The 17,412-nt window shown below is 48.0% G+C and overlaps 1 protein-coding gene across 1 annotated transcript in view; it reads right to left on the minus strand.

Annotated features, from left to right (window-relative positions):
* LOC116943543 (short transient receptor potential channel 7-like) overlaps positions 1-17,412 on the minus strand; it is a 65,808-nt gene that overhangs the window by 23,599 nt on the left and 24,797 nt on the right. Inside the window, exon 2 of the mRNA XM_032956461.2 lies at positions 5,136-5,501. Within this exon, the coding sequence (XP_032812352.1) occupies positions 5,136-5,501 (366 nt within the window). The remainder of the gene's footprint in view (positions 1-5,135; positions 5,502-17,412) is intronic.

The following is a 17,412-nucleotide window of genomic DNA, read 5'->3' on the forward strand; positions in this document are numbered from 1 at the left end:
AGGCTGCGCCACCCTGCCGTCCGATAATTAGTTATGATTACGTGTGAATTGAATATGTCCGTTGCTAATTACACACAAATCTTATTGAACTTTAATAATGTTGCACTCATTTATACAATTTGCTCCTTGACAGACGTCTACCGTTCGTCGGGCTTCGAGAGACGATACAGGGTGCTTCAAAAACATGTTAACACTTACATGGGACTATCGTTTTTAATTGAAAAAGAAACGGACAATAAAATACTGTAACATAATAACAAATGCAATGTCAATAGCTTCAAAAAATCTCCCCCTTGTTCTCCAGAGCCTGGAGGCAGCACACTTCTCGTGGTATTGGCATCCTGTACTGCACGGCCTGAAGCCATTCTAATATTCGTATAGCTTTATAATTCACCCCCTATGTATCACTCATGAGCCAGCCGATAGCTTCAGGGGCTGTGAGGTCTGCAGACCGATACCACTCCACCATCTATCTCCCTCCCTTCTGCCGATTTCAATACCCCCCCTCGTCCATGACGGCTGCCTGCAGGAACGATGTGAACACTGACAGCCCTTCGCTGAGTCTCACAGAGCCCTCAAGAGTCCATGCCAGGGTAGTCACCGTGCTTTGGAAAATTTGTTAACTTTGTTTATTGCACTTGGGATGAAAATGGAGCGCCTGGAGAAAAGTGCGTTCACGTGGGAGGGTGACAACGGGCACGGACACTGAGGTTGCTGGCCGCCTACTTGCTGTGCTGTCTCTCTCACCACCGGCATTTTATTACCTTCACGGGCTGACGTCTCGCTAAGTCAGAGGCCAGCGCCGCTACCGCGAGCGGTTTTGTTGTTAATTGAAATATCTACACGTCGTTATTGTGCAAACGTTTTAACGATTTACTGCCGTAGTGGTTGAATGCACTGCGTTGTGAAGGTGGAGACTCCACGCCATGGCTACCAACTCGTGGCGAACGATATCGAGAACCTTCCAGGGATTCCCTCCTCCTCAGCAGTCCCCACCGTCCGGCGTGGTGGAGATTTGGGGTCACGCAGCCCCCGTGACTTGGGGAGAGCCTTCATCCAGCAGTGGATTGAGAAAGGCTTGCAAATATTTTTTGTTATTTCTTAACATGCAAACCGTTTTCATTTTGTTTTCTGTACTCGTTCCTCTGTCATTGGATGAACTGACCTTCACCCTAACGCCTCGCAAGCATTGATTTTGGAAAAAAAAAGTTAATCAAGTAGCACGCTGGAGCGGTGCGTGTGTCGAGAGGTACAGTGAGGGAAAAAAAGTATTTGTTCCCTTGCCCTGGCTGAGGGAAGGAGGTTCTCACGCAAGATTTGACGGTACATGGCCCCGTCCATCGTCCCTTTAATGCGGTGAAAGTTGTCCTGTCCCCTTAGCAAAAAAACACCCCCAAAGCATAATGTTTCCACCTCCATGTTTGACGGTGGGGATGGTGTTCTTGGGGTCATAGGCAGCATTCCTCCTCCTCCAAACACGGCGAGTTGAGTTGATGCCAAAGAGCTCCATTTTGGTCTCATCTGACCACAACACTTTCACCCAGTCGTCCTCTGAATCATTCAGATATTCATTGGCAAACTTCAGACGGGCATGTATATGTGCTTTCTTGAGCAGGGGGACCTTGCGGGCGCTGCAGGATTTCAGTCCTTCATGGCGTAGTGTGTTACCAATTGTTTTCTTGGTGACTATGGTCCCAGCTGCCTTGAGATCATTGACAAGATCCTCCCGTGTAGTTCTGGGCTGACTCCTCGCCGTTCTCATGATCATTGCAACTCCACGAGGTGAGACCTTGCATGGAGCCCCAGGCCGAGGGAGATTGACAGTTCTTTTGTGTTTCTTCCATTTGCGAATAATCGCACCAACTGTTGTCACCTTCTCACCAAGCTGCTTGGCAATGGTCTTGTAGCCCATTCCAGCCTTGTGTAGGTCTACAATCTTGTCCCTGACATCCTTGGAGAGCTCTTTGGTCTTGGCCATGGTGGAGAGTTTGGAATCTGATTGATTGCTTCTGTGGATAGGTGCCTTTTATACAGGTAACACGCTGAGATTAGGAGCACTCCCTTTAAGAGTGTGCTCCTAATCTCAGCTCGTTACCTGTATAAAAGACACCTGGGAGCCAGACATCTTTCTGATTGAGAGGGGGTCAAATACTTATTTCCCTCATTAAAATGCAAATCAATTTATAACATTTTTGGCATGAGTTTTTCTGGATTTTGTTGTTATTCTGTCTGTCACTGTTCAAATAAACCTACCATTAAAATTATAGACTGATCATTTGTTTGTCAGTGGGCAAACGTACAAAATCAGCAGGGCATCAAATACTTTTTTCCCTCACTGTATGGGGCCCTTGTCAATAGTTTCCCGGCCTCCTCAAGCTCGCCGCAGCTTTGCCCCACCGCTCGACTTGCATCGCCTGACCCGCAACGCGATGCCCGCGGACTGGAAGGCCCTCTGCCAGTGCCCCATGCAGCACTGTGCGAGGTGCCCTGGGAGGAGCGGTGGTGCAGCGGTGTCGGCGCACTGAGCTGTTGTGGACCTGGCCACGTGACCCACTTGAGTTCCAAATTCCCGGCCATGGCTTACGTCAGTGGTGAGCGATATATCTGAGCTGCTCGTGGGCACACCCTTTCACCAACCCACACCACAATCACCAGCGTGGTGAAGTATGGCCAGCCAACACCCCCCAAGGACCGAGAGGAGTTTGGCGGTTTCTGTCCATCAGTGGATGACAAAGAGCCGCGAAAAATCGAAGAACACAGATCCATCCTCTGTGGTCGACTCCTGCTAGAGCTCCCAATGAAGTCTACGACGGCGTGTGCGAAGGCACTCGGGGTTAGATTCATAAGCAGTGAGTTCAGCGAGGCGTCGGTCTAAGCCTCTCGAGTGCTGACGTTTCACACGTTACATCGGTTACTTCTTCAACAACGCTCAGTCCACAGAGAGGAGACCCAGGACCGGTTCTGATATCGCTCGCCTCTGATGTTTGCCGTGGCCGGGAATCGAACCAGCGTCGCGGGGTTGGTATCGCGGTGCATTAACCGCTCCGTCGTCGCTCTCAGCAAAGGAACATCATTGTCGGCAACACCTGCGACCAGTCCACTGCTGGACGAAGGCTTCTTCAGGTTCACTGCCATCTCGCCCTCACCTGGTATGCAGGAGGTCGTGGGTTAGATCCTGGCCCTGACGCCTGCTGTATATCTGGAGTTTGCGTGTTCTCCCCGTGGTTGTGTCGATTTTTCTCCGGGTCCTCCAGTTTTTCCGTCCACATTTAGAAACATGCGTTTAGAGTATTGTGGCTGTAAATGTCCACATGATAAGCCACTTTGTTGAGCTATCATTTGTGGTCAGCTAGGTCGCTTCTGAAAAAGAGCAACAGAGCTCAGTGGGCCTTAACCTGGTTAAATAAAATAGTTTAGTTTTAGCTCATCTCGTCACTCCATCTCCATGGCGCTGATGGTTCTTTCTGACGTCCCTCCATCACCAATCTTGTCTCATCAGCCATCGTGAGTCGTGTGCTCGCCCTCTCACATTTTTCAGCAGTTAATGTGATGACTCACAGTGCAATTATCTCCAGCATGCATCTCTCCACACTTGTTTGTGTAATGTTCAGTTCTTGTTCCGTTGGCCACGTTTATGATCTGTATCTTTCTAAGCGAACGATACGCACGTGTCGTCTTGGTTAGACAAGGATCCCCGTATAGCTTTAACAGACTGTTGGGGCAAGTGCTGTTAGCGAGCAGCACCTATGAAGGCCAGAACACGAGGGGGTAGGTGGCCAGCACCGCGCCCGGCCACCTTTGTCTCCCCAGTGGCGATGTTTACACACCGCAGCAGGTACTCATTTGAGGCTGAGTTGACCTAGGAAAAGCCCAGGACCGGTTCAGATAATCGTCTCTGGTATTGGCCGAGTCACCAGGTTCGTAGCGCGGCGTGCTAACCGCTACACAAGCGCTCCCCATTCGTAAGACAGGCACTACTCTAACTACTGCACGTGTACTGACAACTTTCGTCTGTAGCTATATTGGTGCCTTGCTGCTCAATGGTAGATTATTTATATTATTATTTATATTATTTGTATTGTTGACATTGTTGTACATGACTCTTGTGTGGGTTATTTTGTCACATTTATTTTGAGCCCTGCTCTGTACTCTTCTCTATTTGGTTCCTCGATCGTCTCCCGTGTTTTATTTCCATCGGTTGTTATAATGATTCTCATCGGCAAATCCGAGATGGTTAATATAATTTTTCCATTTATATACGTGCCATTATTTCTCTCATACAATGTTTCCCTCTCCCAGAAAAAAAAATAGCTTCTGCAGTGCCACTGTGAACATCCTTGATGAGAATCCCTCTCCTCGCACGAGTGTTTTTCTTGATTTGTACCTTGTTCCGTAACGTATATGTCGTCGCAGCTTAGCCGTTACATCTTCGCAAATGGTTTTTGTAAAACAAAAATCATTATGAAGGACACGGTGTGTAAAGAATATTCCACTGAATTAAAGAAATTTAATATTTCCCCATAGTCTACAAAAAAAAACCTCAGGAATACGCTGCTTGATATTCATTTTATACTTTTTTTTCATAACGTATCCCATCCTCTCAAGCACCAACTCATCCACTCGCACCGCACTTGGTAGCCTCTCACCCACTCCACTGCTCGCTCATCCTCCTGTCCTCTTCCGCTCGCTCGCTCGATCACCACACCACGCACACCAATTGCCGAACGAATACGTTATAAGTTCGCACTCGTTACACACAAAGTCGCTTGCCACGAATGAACCACAACACCTCGCTGATCTCGTCAAGGAGCACAAACCAACATCACGGGAACTCCTCCGGCGGTCATCCTCGCAGCAGCAGCAGCGGCTTTTGTCTCGCCATCAAACAAAGACGGTGGTCACCGCATCGCGAAGCGCTTTCAGACGCGCTTCTGTGGTCGTCTGGAACGTTCTTCCTTCCGATATTAGGAAGCCACTGGAGCTATCCAAATCATTATCTAGATTGAAAACTCATTTCTGTACAACTGATTTCATGTGTTTCGTTTGCTGTCCGCCTCCGCACCTCCGATTATCACGGTTGGCTACATACGGTGCGGAAGAAGTCCAACACAGGCACACTCCTCTCCCGCACTCACCCCTTGCTGATGGCGAGCAGCAACGCGTCACCGACGCGCGCCAGCCCCTCCTGCTTGAGCAGCAGCTCGGTCACCTCCAGGTGCTCGTTGCCAACGGCGAGTTGCAGCGCGTTCTGGCCCATGTAGTCCACGCAGTTCACGTTGATGGGTCGCTCGCCGAGCCCCTCCAGCATGCGCCGCACCACGGGGATGTTGCCGTACTCGGCCGCGTCCAGGAAGCGCTCCTCGTCGGCCGTCAGGCTGGCGGCCCGCGCCCCGAACATGTACGCGGGACTGCGGCCCGCCTGCCGGCGTCCGGCCTTGTCGCGCGGTCCCGTGGGCCGACGCAGCATGCACGAGGGCTGAGCGCGCAGCGGAGGCGCGCGTCTGTGGGGTGGGGAGGGGGTTGTGGTGAGGAGGCGAGGGTGCGAGAGACCGGCTTGCTCAGCTGCCCCTGTCGTTCTCCTCGTCGTCGTCATTCTCAACGAAATCGCGCAATTTCTCACCCGTTTGCTCGGCTCGTTGCTCTCCACCCACAACCCGCCACCACCCTTCCATTCGCCCCGTCACCCGTTCACCAAATCTCGCGTTCTCGGAGCACCTCGCTCACTCCTCCGCCACCCAGCGCTGGTTTAAGTTCGATGGGAGCCTGGGGCTCTTATGGACTTTTGGAGGCCCCCTCTTTGTCCATTCAATTCCTTCCCCTTACTGTTTCACTACCACCACCGCTACCGCCACTCTCATTCTGCTTGGTTATTGCAGTTTCTTTTCCCTTCTAAATGGGGATATGCAACTTGTTAAGCTGCGCGGCCCTATACGATTCAGCCCCTAAAGGAAATCTGTCCCTGGTCCTAGCATCCGCGCGTGACTCCACGTGCGTTGAACGAGGAGGGGAATTGCGCCGTGCGATGCGGGCTAGCAATGTTTGTGTTCGCGAAGGTTTTTGTTTTTGCTGACGACTGCGTGGGGATTGTTTGGCCGGTGTGGTACGGCTCTCTGATCGGACCTCGTGCCCAGCGTCGTCCTTTCCCCGGCGACCTCCGATGAGCGTGGTGGGCTCCGTGAGGCGTGCGAGAGAGGGGGTGCTTAACGGCACGTCGGGGAAATGTTTCCCGTTGTGAACACTCAGTGCGTCTTCAGTTATAGATGGGTGTCTGTGTGTGCGTGTGTTTTTAATGAGCGCCGTTTATTTAAAATGAAGTTCTTCGGATAATTGAGAGAAGGGTTTAAAAAGTAAAATGTAACGATATATACCAGAGCACGCATCCTACTCACAACAAGACGGTGTTTGTGCTTTCAGCTTTGTCAAGTTCTTCATGCAATGTATTTAAGCAGGTGGGAAACTATTGAGACTCCAGTTTCTTGTACAGGGTGTATGTAGTTAGAATTCCGTGTATCAGTTTTATCGTCGAAATAATCTAAATAAGATGTATTTATCCTGGAGAAATCCGATAAGCTATGAAGCTTTTTTCACAGATGTCCAGAAAGGGGGGGTAGAAAGTTACTAAAACAAAACAGCGATTGGAGTGCAAAGTATAGGAAATGTAAGCAAATCACTAAAAGTATATAAATATACTAAAACTAAACTATGTTTTATTTTACCAGGTAAAGCCCACTGGGCTGTATAGCTCTTTTTATGAAGCTACCTGGCCACAAATTATAGCTCAACGAAGTGGCTTGTCATCGTGTGGAAATGTATAGCATGTGGAGGGAAAAACCGGAGGACCCGGAGAAAAAAAACATCCATGCAACCACGTCGAGTACACGCACGCTCCAAACAGCAGGCGTCGGCGTCAGGATCTGACCCACGACCTCGTTGCACACCGGGCGAGGAAGATCACGTCGCACCACCACGATTCCATTGAATTGCGGTGATGATCACGATGGCAAGCGCTGCTGTTCTACCGATCGAGCTACACACCAAGAAGCTCTATTGCCAAAACATAGAAATGAGAATACAACCATGGTACTTACGTGGATGGCAAAAGAGGAGTAATTAAACTCCGCTCACTGTGCCTCCCCAGGGTCGTTTCTCCCACGCTTAGCAATCACCAGATGTGGGCAGTGTACGACGGCTGTGTCCGATTTGCACATGAATGGGGAATAACGGAATGGGAAGATGGAATCTGGGGAGACGTAGCGGGCGAAATTATTTGAGAATCACTGCGTTAGGCTTAAAATTCGGCACCGTGAATGAATGTCTAATTCATACCGGAGATAGGGGAGTGATCGAGCAGGCGGGCTGAGCGATATAAAGCGACCGTCTCTTGTTCGACACGCCGCCCATGAAGGTATCATCATTGGTTAAAGATGTATCATGTGACGCAACCTTGAACTTAACGGTCGGAATATTGTCAACGTACTCCTTACATGCATTTCCAATTAACTCGTAGTCCTGTGTCAATCCACTGCTGTGATGAATGCCTCGCCATAGCCGTGTCAGTCATGGGTGTGTGTGTGTGTGTTTTTTTTTCACCATACTTCATCACGCTGGTCAGTGCAGGTGGCAAAAGGGCCCCAGGACCTGTTCAGATAACGCTCGCCACTCATGTTAGCCGTGGCCAGGAGCAAACTCAAGTCCCCCGGGTTGCTTGTATGTAGAAATACGTCAGGGTTGTTAAACGATGATCCGTAAACCAAGTCATTTGCAGAATCGATGATCGATTAGAAACTCAAGAATCCGTCAATTGCTCCCAGTGGAATTTCGTCAACGAAATGAGCGGTTTTGTTGACACGCGTGATCGCACACACCGCCGTCGCACACACCACGGTCATGCACACACCACGGTCACACACACCACGGTCATGCACACACCGCGGTCACACACACCACGGTCATGCACACCGCTGTCGCACACACCACGGTCACACACACCACGGTCATGCACACCACGGTCACACACACCGCGGTCACACACACCGCGGTCATGCACACCACGGTCACACACACCGCGGTCACACACACCGCGGTCATGCACACCGCCGTCGCACACACCACGGTCATGCACACACCGCGGTCACACACACCGCCGTCGCACACACCACGGTCACACACACCACGGTCACACACACCACGGTCACACACACCACGGTCACACACACCACGGTCACACACACCACAGTCACACACCACGGTCACACACACCGCGGTCACACACACCGCGGTCACACACACCACGGTCACACACCGCGGTCACACACCGCCGTCGCACACACCACGGTCACACACACCACGGTCACACACACCACGGTCACACACACCACGGTCACACACCACGGTCACACACACCGCCGTCACACACACCACGGTCACACACACCACGGTCACACACACCGCCGTCGCACACACCACGGTCACACACACCGCCGTCACACACACCGCGGTCACACACACCGCGGTCACACACACCACGGTCACACACACCGCCGTCACACACACCACGGTCACACACACCACGGTCACACACACCGCCGTCGCACACACCACGGTCACACACACCACGGTCACACACACCACGGTCACACACACCACGGTCACACACACCACGGTCACACACACCGCCGTCACACACACCGCGGTCACACACACCACGGTCACACACACCGCGGTCACACACCGCCGTCGCACACACCACGGTCACACACACCACGGTCACACACACCACGGTCACACACACCGCCGTCGCACACACCACGGTCACACACACCGCCGTCACACACACCACGGTCGCACACACCGCGGTCACACACCACGGTCACACACACCACGGTCACACACACCACGGTCACACACACCGCCGTCACACACACCACGGTCACACACACCACGGTCACACACACCACGGTCACACACACCGCCGTCACACACACCACGGTCACACACACCACGGTCACACACACCACGGTCACACACACCACGGTCACACACACCACGGTCACACACCACGGTCACACACACCGCCGTCGCACACACCGCAGGGCGCTTGCGACTTTGTCTGCCAGCGGCCGTCATCTTCGGGCACCAGTGGGAGGCCTGAAGCACCTCCGTGCGGCAGCACACTTGGCTGTGGACGGGCCTCAACGACCAGGATGGGTTTCTGGGCCGCGCCACGCTCTACCACACGTGACCTACCGGGCGGCTGAACTCGTGCACCCATTTGTTCCCGTGGGTGGGTGTGTGGACAGAGGTGGGCAGATTTAACGAACTTGCTGCCTTTATTCAAGCTGCCGCGCCCGGAGATCGAACGATAAGATCGGAACCGGTGACCTCTGGATTGAAAGTCCAGCGTGCTGCAAACTCTTAAGCCAGGGCAGCTCCTTTTGTTTTCCAGCTAAGCAAAAAAGGGCAGTGATGTTTCGTTTTTCGCTCGAGACATTTTTAGACGGATGGCTAACCGGTAAATGCGTTTCGGCCCTTTTATTTATTGTTTTAGCAACCCTAATGCATGTGTGTGTGTACACGGTGATGTTTACATTCCGCGAGTGATTTCTTTTTTAGCAATAGCCCGACAGGTATTAACGAGCCCCTTAAGAAGCTGTGATTACCCAGCATGCTGCTCTGTACAGAAAGGGGAATTTGGACCCGTTCCATTACTTTGGGAAAAATGTTTTATGGATCGGGTAATGTGTGTGCAGTTTTCTATTGAGATGACTGATACACTGTAGGAGTACAACTTGTAACTGCAGCGTAACATTTTCATGGCATTATATATTTATATATCTCAACACCCCCCCCACCCTCGTATAGCCACAACAGGCTGTAGGGGCAAGTGCTGTTAGCGAGTAGCACCTTTGAAAGCCGGCACGGCACACGAGGGGGTGGGTGGCCAGCACCACACCAGACCGCCTTTGCCTCCCCAGTAGCGATGTTTACTACACACCGCACCAGGTACTCATTTGAGGCTGAGTCGACCTCGGGGAGGCCCAGGACCTATTCTTAGTTTTTTCGGTAAAGTCACGTTGAAGAGAAACAACAAAATAACAAAATATATATAAAACAATAAAAAATTCTCACGACGTTTCGACCATAACTCAAACGGTCATCATCAGGTGTGTCGGTTTGCATAAATTTATTTTGAAAACGGCATATTTATTTATATATATAAAAATAACGTTTGCGTCACGCGCAACGATGGCAGTTTGCCAGGACTAGTCCATCTATTTTTTGAAAAGAGGAGGGGGGAGACGAAATTTGTTTTTATGTATGCTGTCTGAAAGGCACTGTAAGCGTGAACAATCAATCAAGAACTGAAATGATTTATCAAATCTTTCCAATGATTGCTAAGATAGAATCCATCTTCTCGGTTGAAATTGTCTCTGTGTTTGTATATGTGGATAGCCTCATGAACGAATCTCTCATGGAAGCCAGATGGCTTACAAAGAACCTCCGTCTTGGAAAAGTCAATGGCATGTGAGCCTACTGAATTAGAACAATGATCTGCTACGGCCGAGGTGTTGGTCCTACCGTGTTTAAGGTCTGCTTTATGTTCACGAATGCGGTCCGAGATATGGCGTTTGGTTTCTCCAATGTAACTACTACCACAGAGGCAACTTAGTTTGTAGACACCAGGGTATTGTATGTCCGGAATCACATCTTTTACAGACGGAACCAGATCACGGATTTTATGTAATGTGTTGAAACGGACCTCTATCTTGTGTTTATTCAAGATTTTGGAGATCTTTTTTGTGATCCCAGCAATGTAGGGTAAAGTGATGGTTTTGAAAGGCTCCTCAAGAGGGTTCTTCTTCATGGTTTGAGTGATAGCTTTGCGGATTGTATAGTCGGAGTAACCATTAGCCCTAAGAGCTTGGTGTACGTGCTTGAGTTCACTGCTTATGTGTTCCTGGTCGGATATGCATTGGGCTCTATGATACAGAGTCTTGATGAGAGAATTCTTCTGTGATGGATGGTGGTGGGAATCCGGTTTCAGATAAGCATCCGTATGGGTAGCTTTCCTGTAGACAGAGTGGCTCATTGAACCATCAGGTCTCTTTTTAATTAGGACATCCAAAAAAGGTATCTTGCCATCTATTTCGACTTCCATGGTAAATCTGATGGCTGGGTGTATGGAATTGATGTGGTCGAAGAATTTGTCTAGAGCAGGCCGGCCATGTGGCCAGATGACAAAAGTGTCATCCACGTACCTCTTCCATAAGGTTGGGCGCAGAGTGGCAGTCTGGATGGCGTCAGTCTCAAATTTCTCCATGAAAATGTTAGCTATAACTGGAGAAAGGGGGGAGCCCATTGAGGTGCCCTCAGTTTGTTTGTAGAAAGTTCCATTCCAAGTGAAGTATGTATTGGTTAAACAGTGTCTCACCAGGAACCAAGGTTCCTGTACCTGACACCATTGCAATCATTGAAGACTTGGTTCATCAAGGACTAAACACTGAGGTACCCCCCCTGGTGAGACACTGTTTAACCAATACATACTTCACTTGGAATGGAACTTTCTACAAACAAACTGAGGGCACCCCAATGGGCTCCCCCCTTTCTCCAGTTATAGCTAACATTTTCATGGATAAATTTGAGACTGACGCCATCCAGACTGCCACTCTGCGCCCAACCTTATGGAAGAGGTACGTGGATGACACTTTTGTCATCTGGCCACATGGCCGGCCTGCTCTAGACAAATTCTTCGACCACATCAATTCCATACACCCAGCCATCAGATTTACCATGGAAGTCGAAATAGATGGCAAGATACCTTTTTTGGATGTCCTAATTAAAAAGAGACCTGATGGTTCAATGAGCCACTCTGTCTACAGGAAAGCTACCCATACGGATGCTTATCTGAAACCGGATTCCCACCACCATCCATCACAGAAGAATTCTCTCATCAAGACTCTGTATCATAGAGCCCAATGCATATCCGACCAGGAACACATAAGCAGTGAACTCAAGCACGTACACAAGCTCTTAGGGCTAATGGTTACTCCGACTATACAATCCGCAAAGCTATCACTCAAACCATGAAGAAGAACCCTCTTGAGGAGCCTTTCAAAACCATCACTTTACCCTACATTGCTGGGATCACAAAAAAGATCTCCAAAATCTTGAATAAACACAAGATAGAGGTCCGTTTCAACACATTACATAAAATCCGTGATCTGGTTCCGTCTGTAAAAGATGTGATTCCGGACATACAATACCCTGGTGTCTACAAACTAAGTTGCCTCTGTGGTAGTAGTTACATTGGAGAAACCAAACGCCATATCTCGGACCGCATTCGTGAACATAAAGCAGACCTTAAACACGGTAGGACCAACACCTCGGCCGTAGCAGATCATTGTTCTAATTCAGTAGGCTCACATGCCATTGACTTTTCCAAGACGGAGGTTCTTTGTAAGCCATCTGGCTTCCATGAGAGATTCGTTCATGAGGCTATCCACATATACAAACACAGAGACAATTTCAACCGAGAAGATGGATTCTATCTTAGCAATCATTGGAAAGATTTGATAAATCATTTCAGTTCTTGATTGATTGTTCACGCTTACAGTGCCTTTCAGACAGCATACATAAAAACAAATTTCGTCTCCCCCCTCCTCTTTTCAAAAAATAGATGGACTAGTCCTGGCAAACTGCCATCGTTGCGCGTGACGCAAACGTTATTTTTATATATATAAATAAATATGCCGTTTTCAAAATAAATTTATGCAAACCGACACACCTGATGATGACCGTTTGAGTTATGGTCGAAACGTCGTGAGAATTTTTTATTGTTTTATATATATTTTGTTATTTTGTTGTTTCTCTTCAACGTGACTTTACCGAAAAAACTAAGAATATGAATTACTGCAGTCACGAAAGCTTTAAATCAAAAAGGCCCAGGACCTGTTCAGATAATCGTCACTGGTGTTGGTGGTGGCTGTGAGCAGGAAACTCGGGTCACCTGGTTCGTAGCACAGCGCGTTAACCACTGCGCTACCGCTCCCCACATTATATATACAAAAAAAGACAAAGCTCCCCCGAATAGCCTTAACAGACTGTAGGGGCAAGTGCTGTTAGCGAGCAACTATGAAAGCCGGCACGGCACACGAGGGGGTGGGTGGCCAACATCATGCCCGGCCGCCTTTGTCTCCCCAGTGGCGATGTTTACTCACTGGACCAGGTACTCATTTGAGGCTAATTCGACCTAGGGGAGGCCCAGGACCGGTTTAGATAATCTCACTGGGTGTTGGCCGTGAGCGAGAATCGAACCCGGGTCGCCAGGTTCGTAGCGCGGCGCGCTAACAGCTACACTACCGCTCTACACACACAAACATTCTATATTCCATCATGGCAACTATCACCGTAGAGGTGAAACTGAGCACCCATTCAAATCACAAGAACCGGTGTTGAATCATTTATTGCAGTTGGCACATATAGAGCACGTATAAATGATGCACTGCACGTTAAATGGATCTGATGATTGGGAGCCGAGGCAAGATATATTGCTTCTGGGTTACGGAGGTTGTGGGCTGCTCACGCCGGTGTGTTTCTAAACAGCAATGTGCCGCACTGTGCGGGCGGAGTGGTGGCACAATGGTTTGCGCACTGCACTCTGAACTGTGCAAACCTTGTGGGTTGGTGCCTCCCATGCACCATGACCTCAAAGCGATGCACCAACTGCGCTGTGCTGAATCATTCGCCTGCACTACCACATCTGCCATGGTTAACTTGAGAGCGGAGAGTGGCATCTGAACCAGTCCTGGGTCCTTTCGACATTTAGCAACCCGCACTGATCAACGCGGTGACATATGGTCAATCGTGCCCCATGAGCGACATGTCGGGGGAAGGAAGAACTTCACCCAGCAATGGACTGCACACAGCGTTGGTGTACGGTGCTATTTCAGGAAAATTTTTATGTTTTTTTTTCCCTGGATTTTCTGTTTGCACAGTCACGTAATCACTTTAAGATGTTTTCTTGTTCATGTTTTTGTTTTTGTTTGTTGCGGTTGCACCCGATTCAAGAGCCGAATGGCTCACAGGGCTATACCAAATAAATGTAACTATGAGAAAAGCCTGTCTATGTTTATTATTGTCATTATCACGGTACCCTGCTGCTGCGGCGTGACGGTGAGCACATCGGCTTCGTGGTTTGGAGGTCATCAGCTCGGTCTCCTGGCATGGCGGTGGCAACATCGGTGCAAGTTTATTTAAATCCCCCCCACGCCTCTGTGCGCCCAACGGTTTGGATGGGCTACTTCACAGTTGAGCGGCACTTCGCGCGTGGTGGGGTGAACTGTGGGTACTCCCACCTCTTCCGAGACATTTGGCCCGCATAGAAAAGGAGGCCCATACCACTCCATTCTACGGAATCAAGTTAATTAGTTGGCGATTATCGTGCATTGGCCGTGGTGCAAAAGCACAGAGCATTCACAAAAAAAACCCTTCAACATATTCGTCAGTAACGCATTGGCGTTAGAAGGAAAAAAAACAGTTTATAACGGCCGACGTTTCAGGTAATGGCCCTTCCTTACAGCACACAGAGAGAGGCCCGAGAGAGAGAGAATGCAGGCGATCTGTAGAGCTCCCTCTCGTGGAGGCACCGTACGCCCGCAGTGGCGTGAGCGAGCTATTGCAGGGCTGCCCCTTTACCTCCCGTCGTCATCGTATGCCGAGTGCAGCCAAACCCACCCGAATGATGTGGCGCGAGGCGCAGACCTGAATGGTTCACAGGCCGCCGTCTATTCTCGCTCAAAGCGACGTGATGGGAGCTCTCGCTTGTCACTTGTTCTCATTAATAAACCGCGTGGCTCCTCTGTCGATGCCTTAATTTGTATCGATCAATTAATCGATAGTGGCATTTAATGGTCGATTTAGGCGCCATCTCTTTTTAGAGCGAAAACGAGAAAGTCCGTAGCCACGTACTGATGCGAACTATTCAAATAATGAACGGGCACGTGCGCGGTGAAACCCTCCTGTCACTCCACTGCTGGATGAGGCCCTCTTCCACGCCGTGAGGGTAGCTGGCCAGTGCGGATTGGTTCGGAGAACAGATAATGGAGCGTAGTTGCAGCACAACGGTGGATTTGCGTCACTGCCACCTGCTGACAATGTAGCCCTGAAGCAGCCTGAAGCAGCCTTCAGCACCGGTTTTTACGCATAGTAGTCACTCTTTCTGAAATGGTCTTTGATATACGTTAAACCAGTGTTCTCCATTGGTCATTGTTATAATTTAAACCAGTTTTCTTCATTGGTGATTGTTATAATTTAAACCAGTGTTATCCATTGGTCATTGTTATAAAATGGTCATTGTTATAAATTAAACCAGTGTTCATCATTGGTCATTGTTATGAAATGGTCATTGTTATAATTTAAACCAGTGTTATCCATTGGTCATTGTTATAATATGGTCATTGTTATAAATTAAACCAGTGTTCATCATTGGTCGTTGTTATAAAATGGTCATTGTTATAAATTAAACCATTGTTCTTCATTGGTCATTGTTATAAAATGGTCATTGTTATAAATTAAACCATTGTTCTTCATTGATCATTGTTATAAAATGGTAATTTCTTGACTTAAAGCTTTCGTGACTGCAGAAATTCATATTATTTGGGTCTTTCGGTAAAGTCACGTAGATAGGTTCAAAATTAATAAAAATAATAAACCAAAAACCACGACGTTTCGATCGCAACACAAGCAACCGTCTTCAGGTGGTAAAAGGGGGGGGGGGGGAAACTCATAAAGGCAAGATGTTTTTAAAGGTTTAAGATGGGCTTAGCCCAAGTGTCAGAACGAAGTGGGCAGGGTACAGATGCCCTGGGGCCAGCCCAAGTGGAGATGGTTATGTGAATGTGGGAAATTATCAAATTTTTGTACTTGTAGTCCGCCCAACTTGATGCAGAGATGGTTATGTGAGTGTGGGAAATGAACAACTTTTTGTACTTATAGTCCGCCCAACTTGATGCAGAGATGGTTATGTGAATGTGGGAAATCGGAGACTCAAGAGAAATGTAGGCGCATGAGCCCTGGAGAAATTAACAACTTTTGCTGTGCCCAATGCCGGGGCGACACAGCAAAAACTGGAATTGCCTGTCCCATCTTTCGTATATTAAAAATAAAACTAACATCGGAAGGTGACAAGATGGAAACATCACATCCAGTTATGACTTAAACTGGTTTATGACGTCCTTTCAATGATTGCTGAGTTTGTACCCATCCTCTCGGTTGACATTGTGTCTGTGTCGATACATATGGATGGCTTCATGAACGAATCTGTGTTGATAGCCAGTGGGCTTGCGAAGTACCTTCGTCTTAGAGAAATCAATTTCGTGTGAGCCAACCGCATTAAAACAATGATTAGCCACGGCTGAAGTGTTATAATTTAACCCAGTATTCTTCATTGGTCATTGTTATAATTTAACCCAGCGTTCTCCATTGGTCATTGTTATAATGTAACCCAGTGGTCTCCATTGGTCATTATTATAATGTAACCCAGTGTTCTCCATTAGTCATTATTATAATGTAACCCAGTGTTCTCCATTAGTCATTATTATAATGTAACCCAGTGTTCTCCATTAGTCATTATTATAATGTAACCCAGTGTTCTCTATTGGTCATTATTACAATGTAACCCAGTGTTCTCCATTAGTCATTATTATAATGTAACCCAGTGTTCTCCATTAGTCATTATTATAATGTAACCCAGTGTTCTACATTAGTCATTATTACAATGTAACCCAGTGTCCTCCATTGGTCATTATTATAATGTAACCCAGTGTTCTCCATTAGTCATTATTATAATGTAACCCAGTGTCTTCCATTGGTCATTATTATAATTTAACCCAGCGTTCTCCATTGGTCATTATTATAATGTAACCAAGTGTTCTCCATTGGTCATTATTATAATGTAACCCAGTGTTCTCCATTAGTCATTATTATAATGTAACCCAGTGTTCTCCATTAGTCATTATTATAATGTAACCCAGTGTTCTCCATTAGTCATTATTATAATGTAACCCAGCGTTCTCCATTGGTCATTATTATAATGTAACCCAGTGTTCCCCATTAGTCATTATTATAATGTAACCCAGTGTTCTCCATTAGTCATTATTATAATGTAACCCAGTGTTCTCCATTGGTCATTATTATAATGTAACCCAGTGTTCTCCATTAGTCATTATTATAATGTAACCCAGTGTTCTCCATTGGTCATTATTATAATGTAACCCAGTGCTCCCCATTAGTCATTATTATAATGTAACCCAGTGTTCTCCATTGGTCATTATTATAATGTAACCCAGTGTTCTCCATTAGTCATTATTATAATGTAACCCAGTGTTCTCCATTGGTCATGATTATAATGTAACC

Source organism: Petromyzon marinus, chromosome 18 (assembly GCF_048934315.1).
Source record: "Petromyzon marinus isolate PM22_M1 ecotype Great Lakes invasive population chromosome 18, UKy_Petmar_22M1.pri1.0, whole genome shotgun sequence".
Taxonomy (NCBI): domain Eukaryota; kingdom Metazoa; phylum Chordata; class Hyperoartia; order Petromyzontiformes; family Petromyzontidae; genus Petromyzon; species Petromyzon marinus.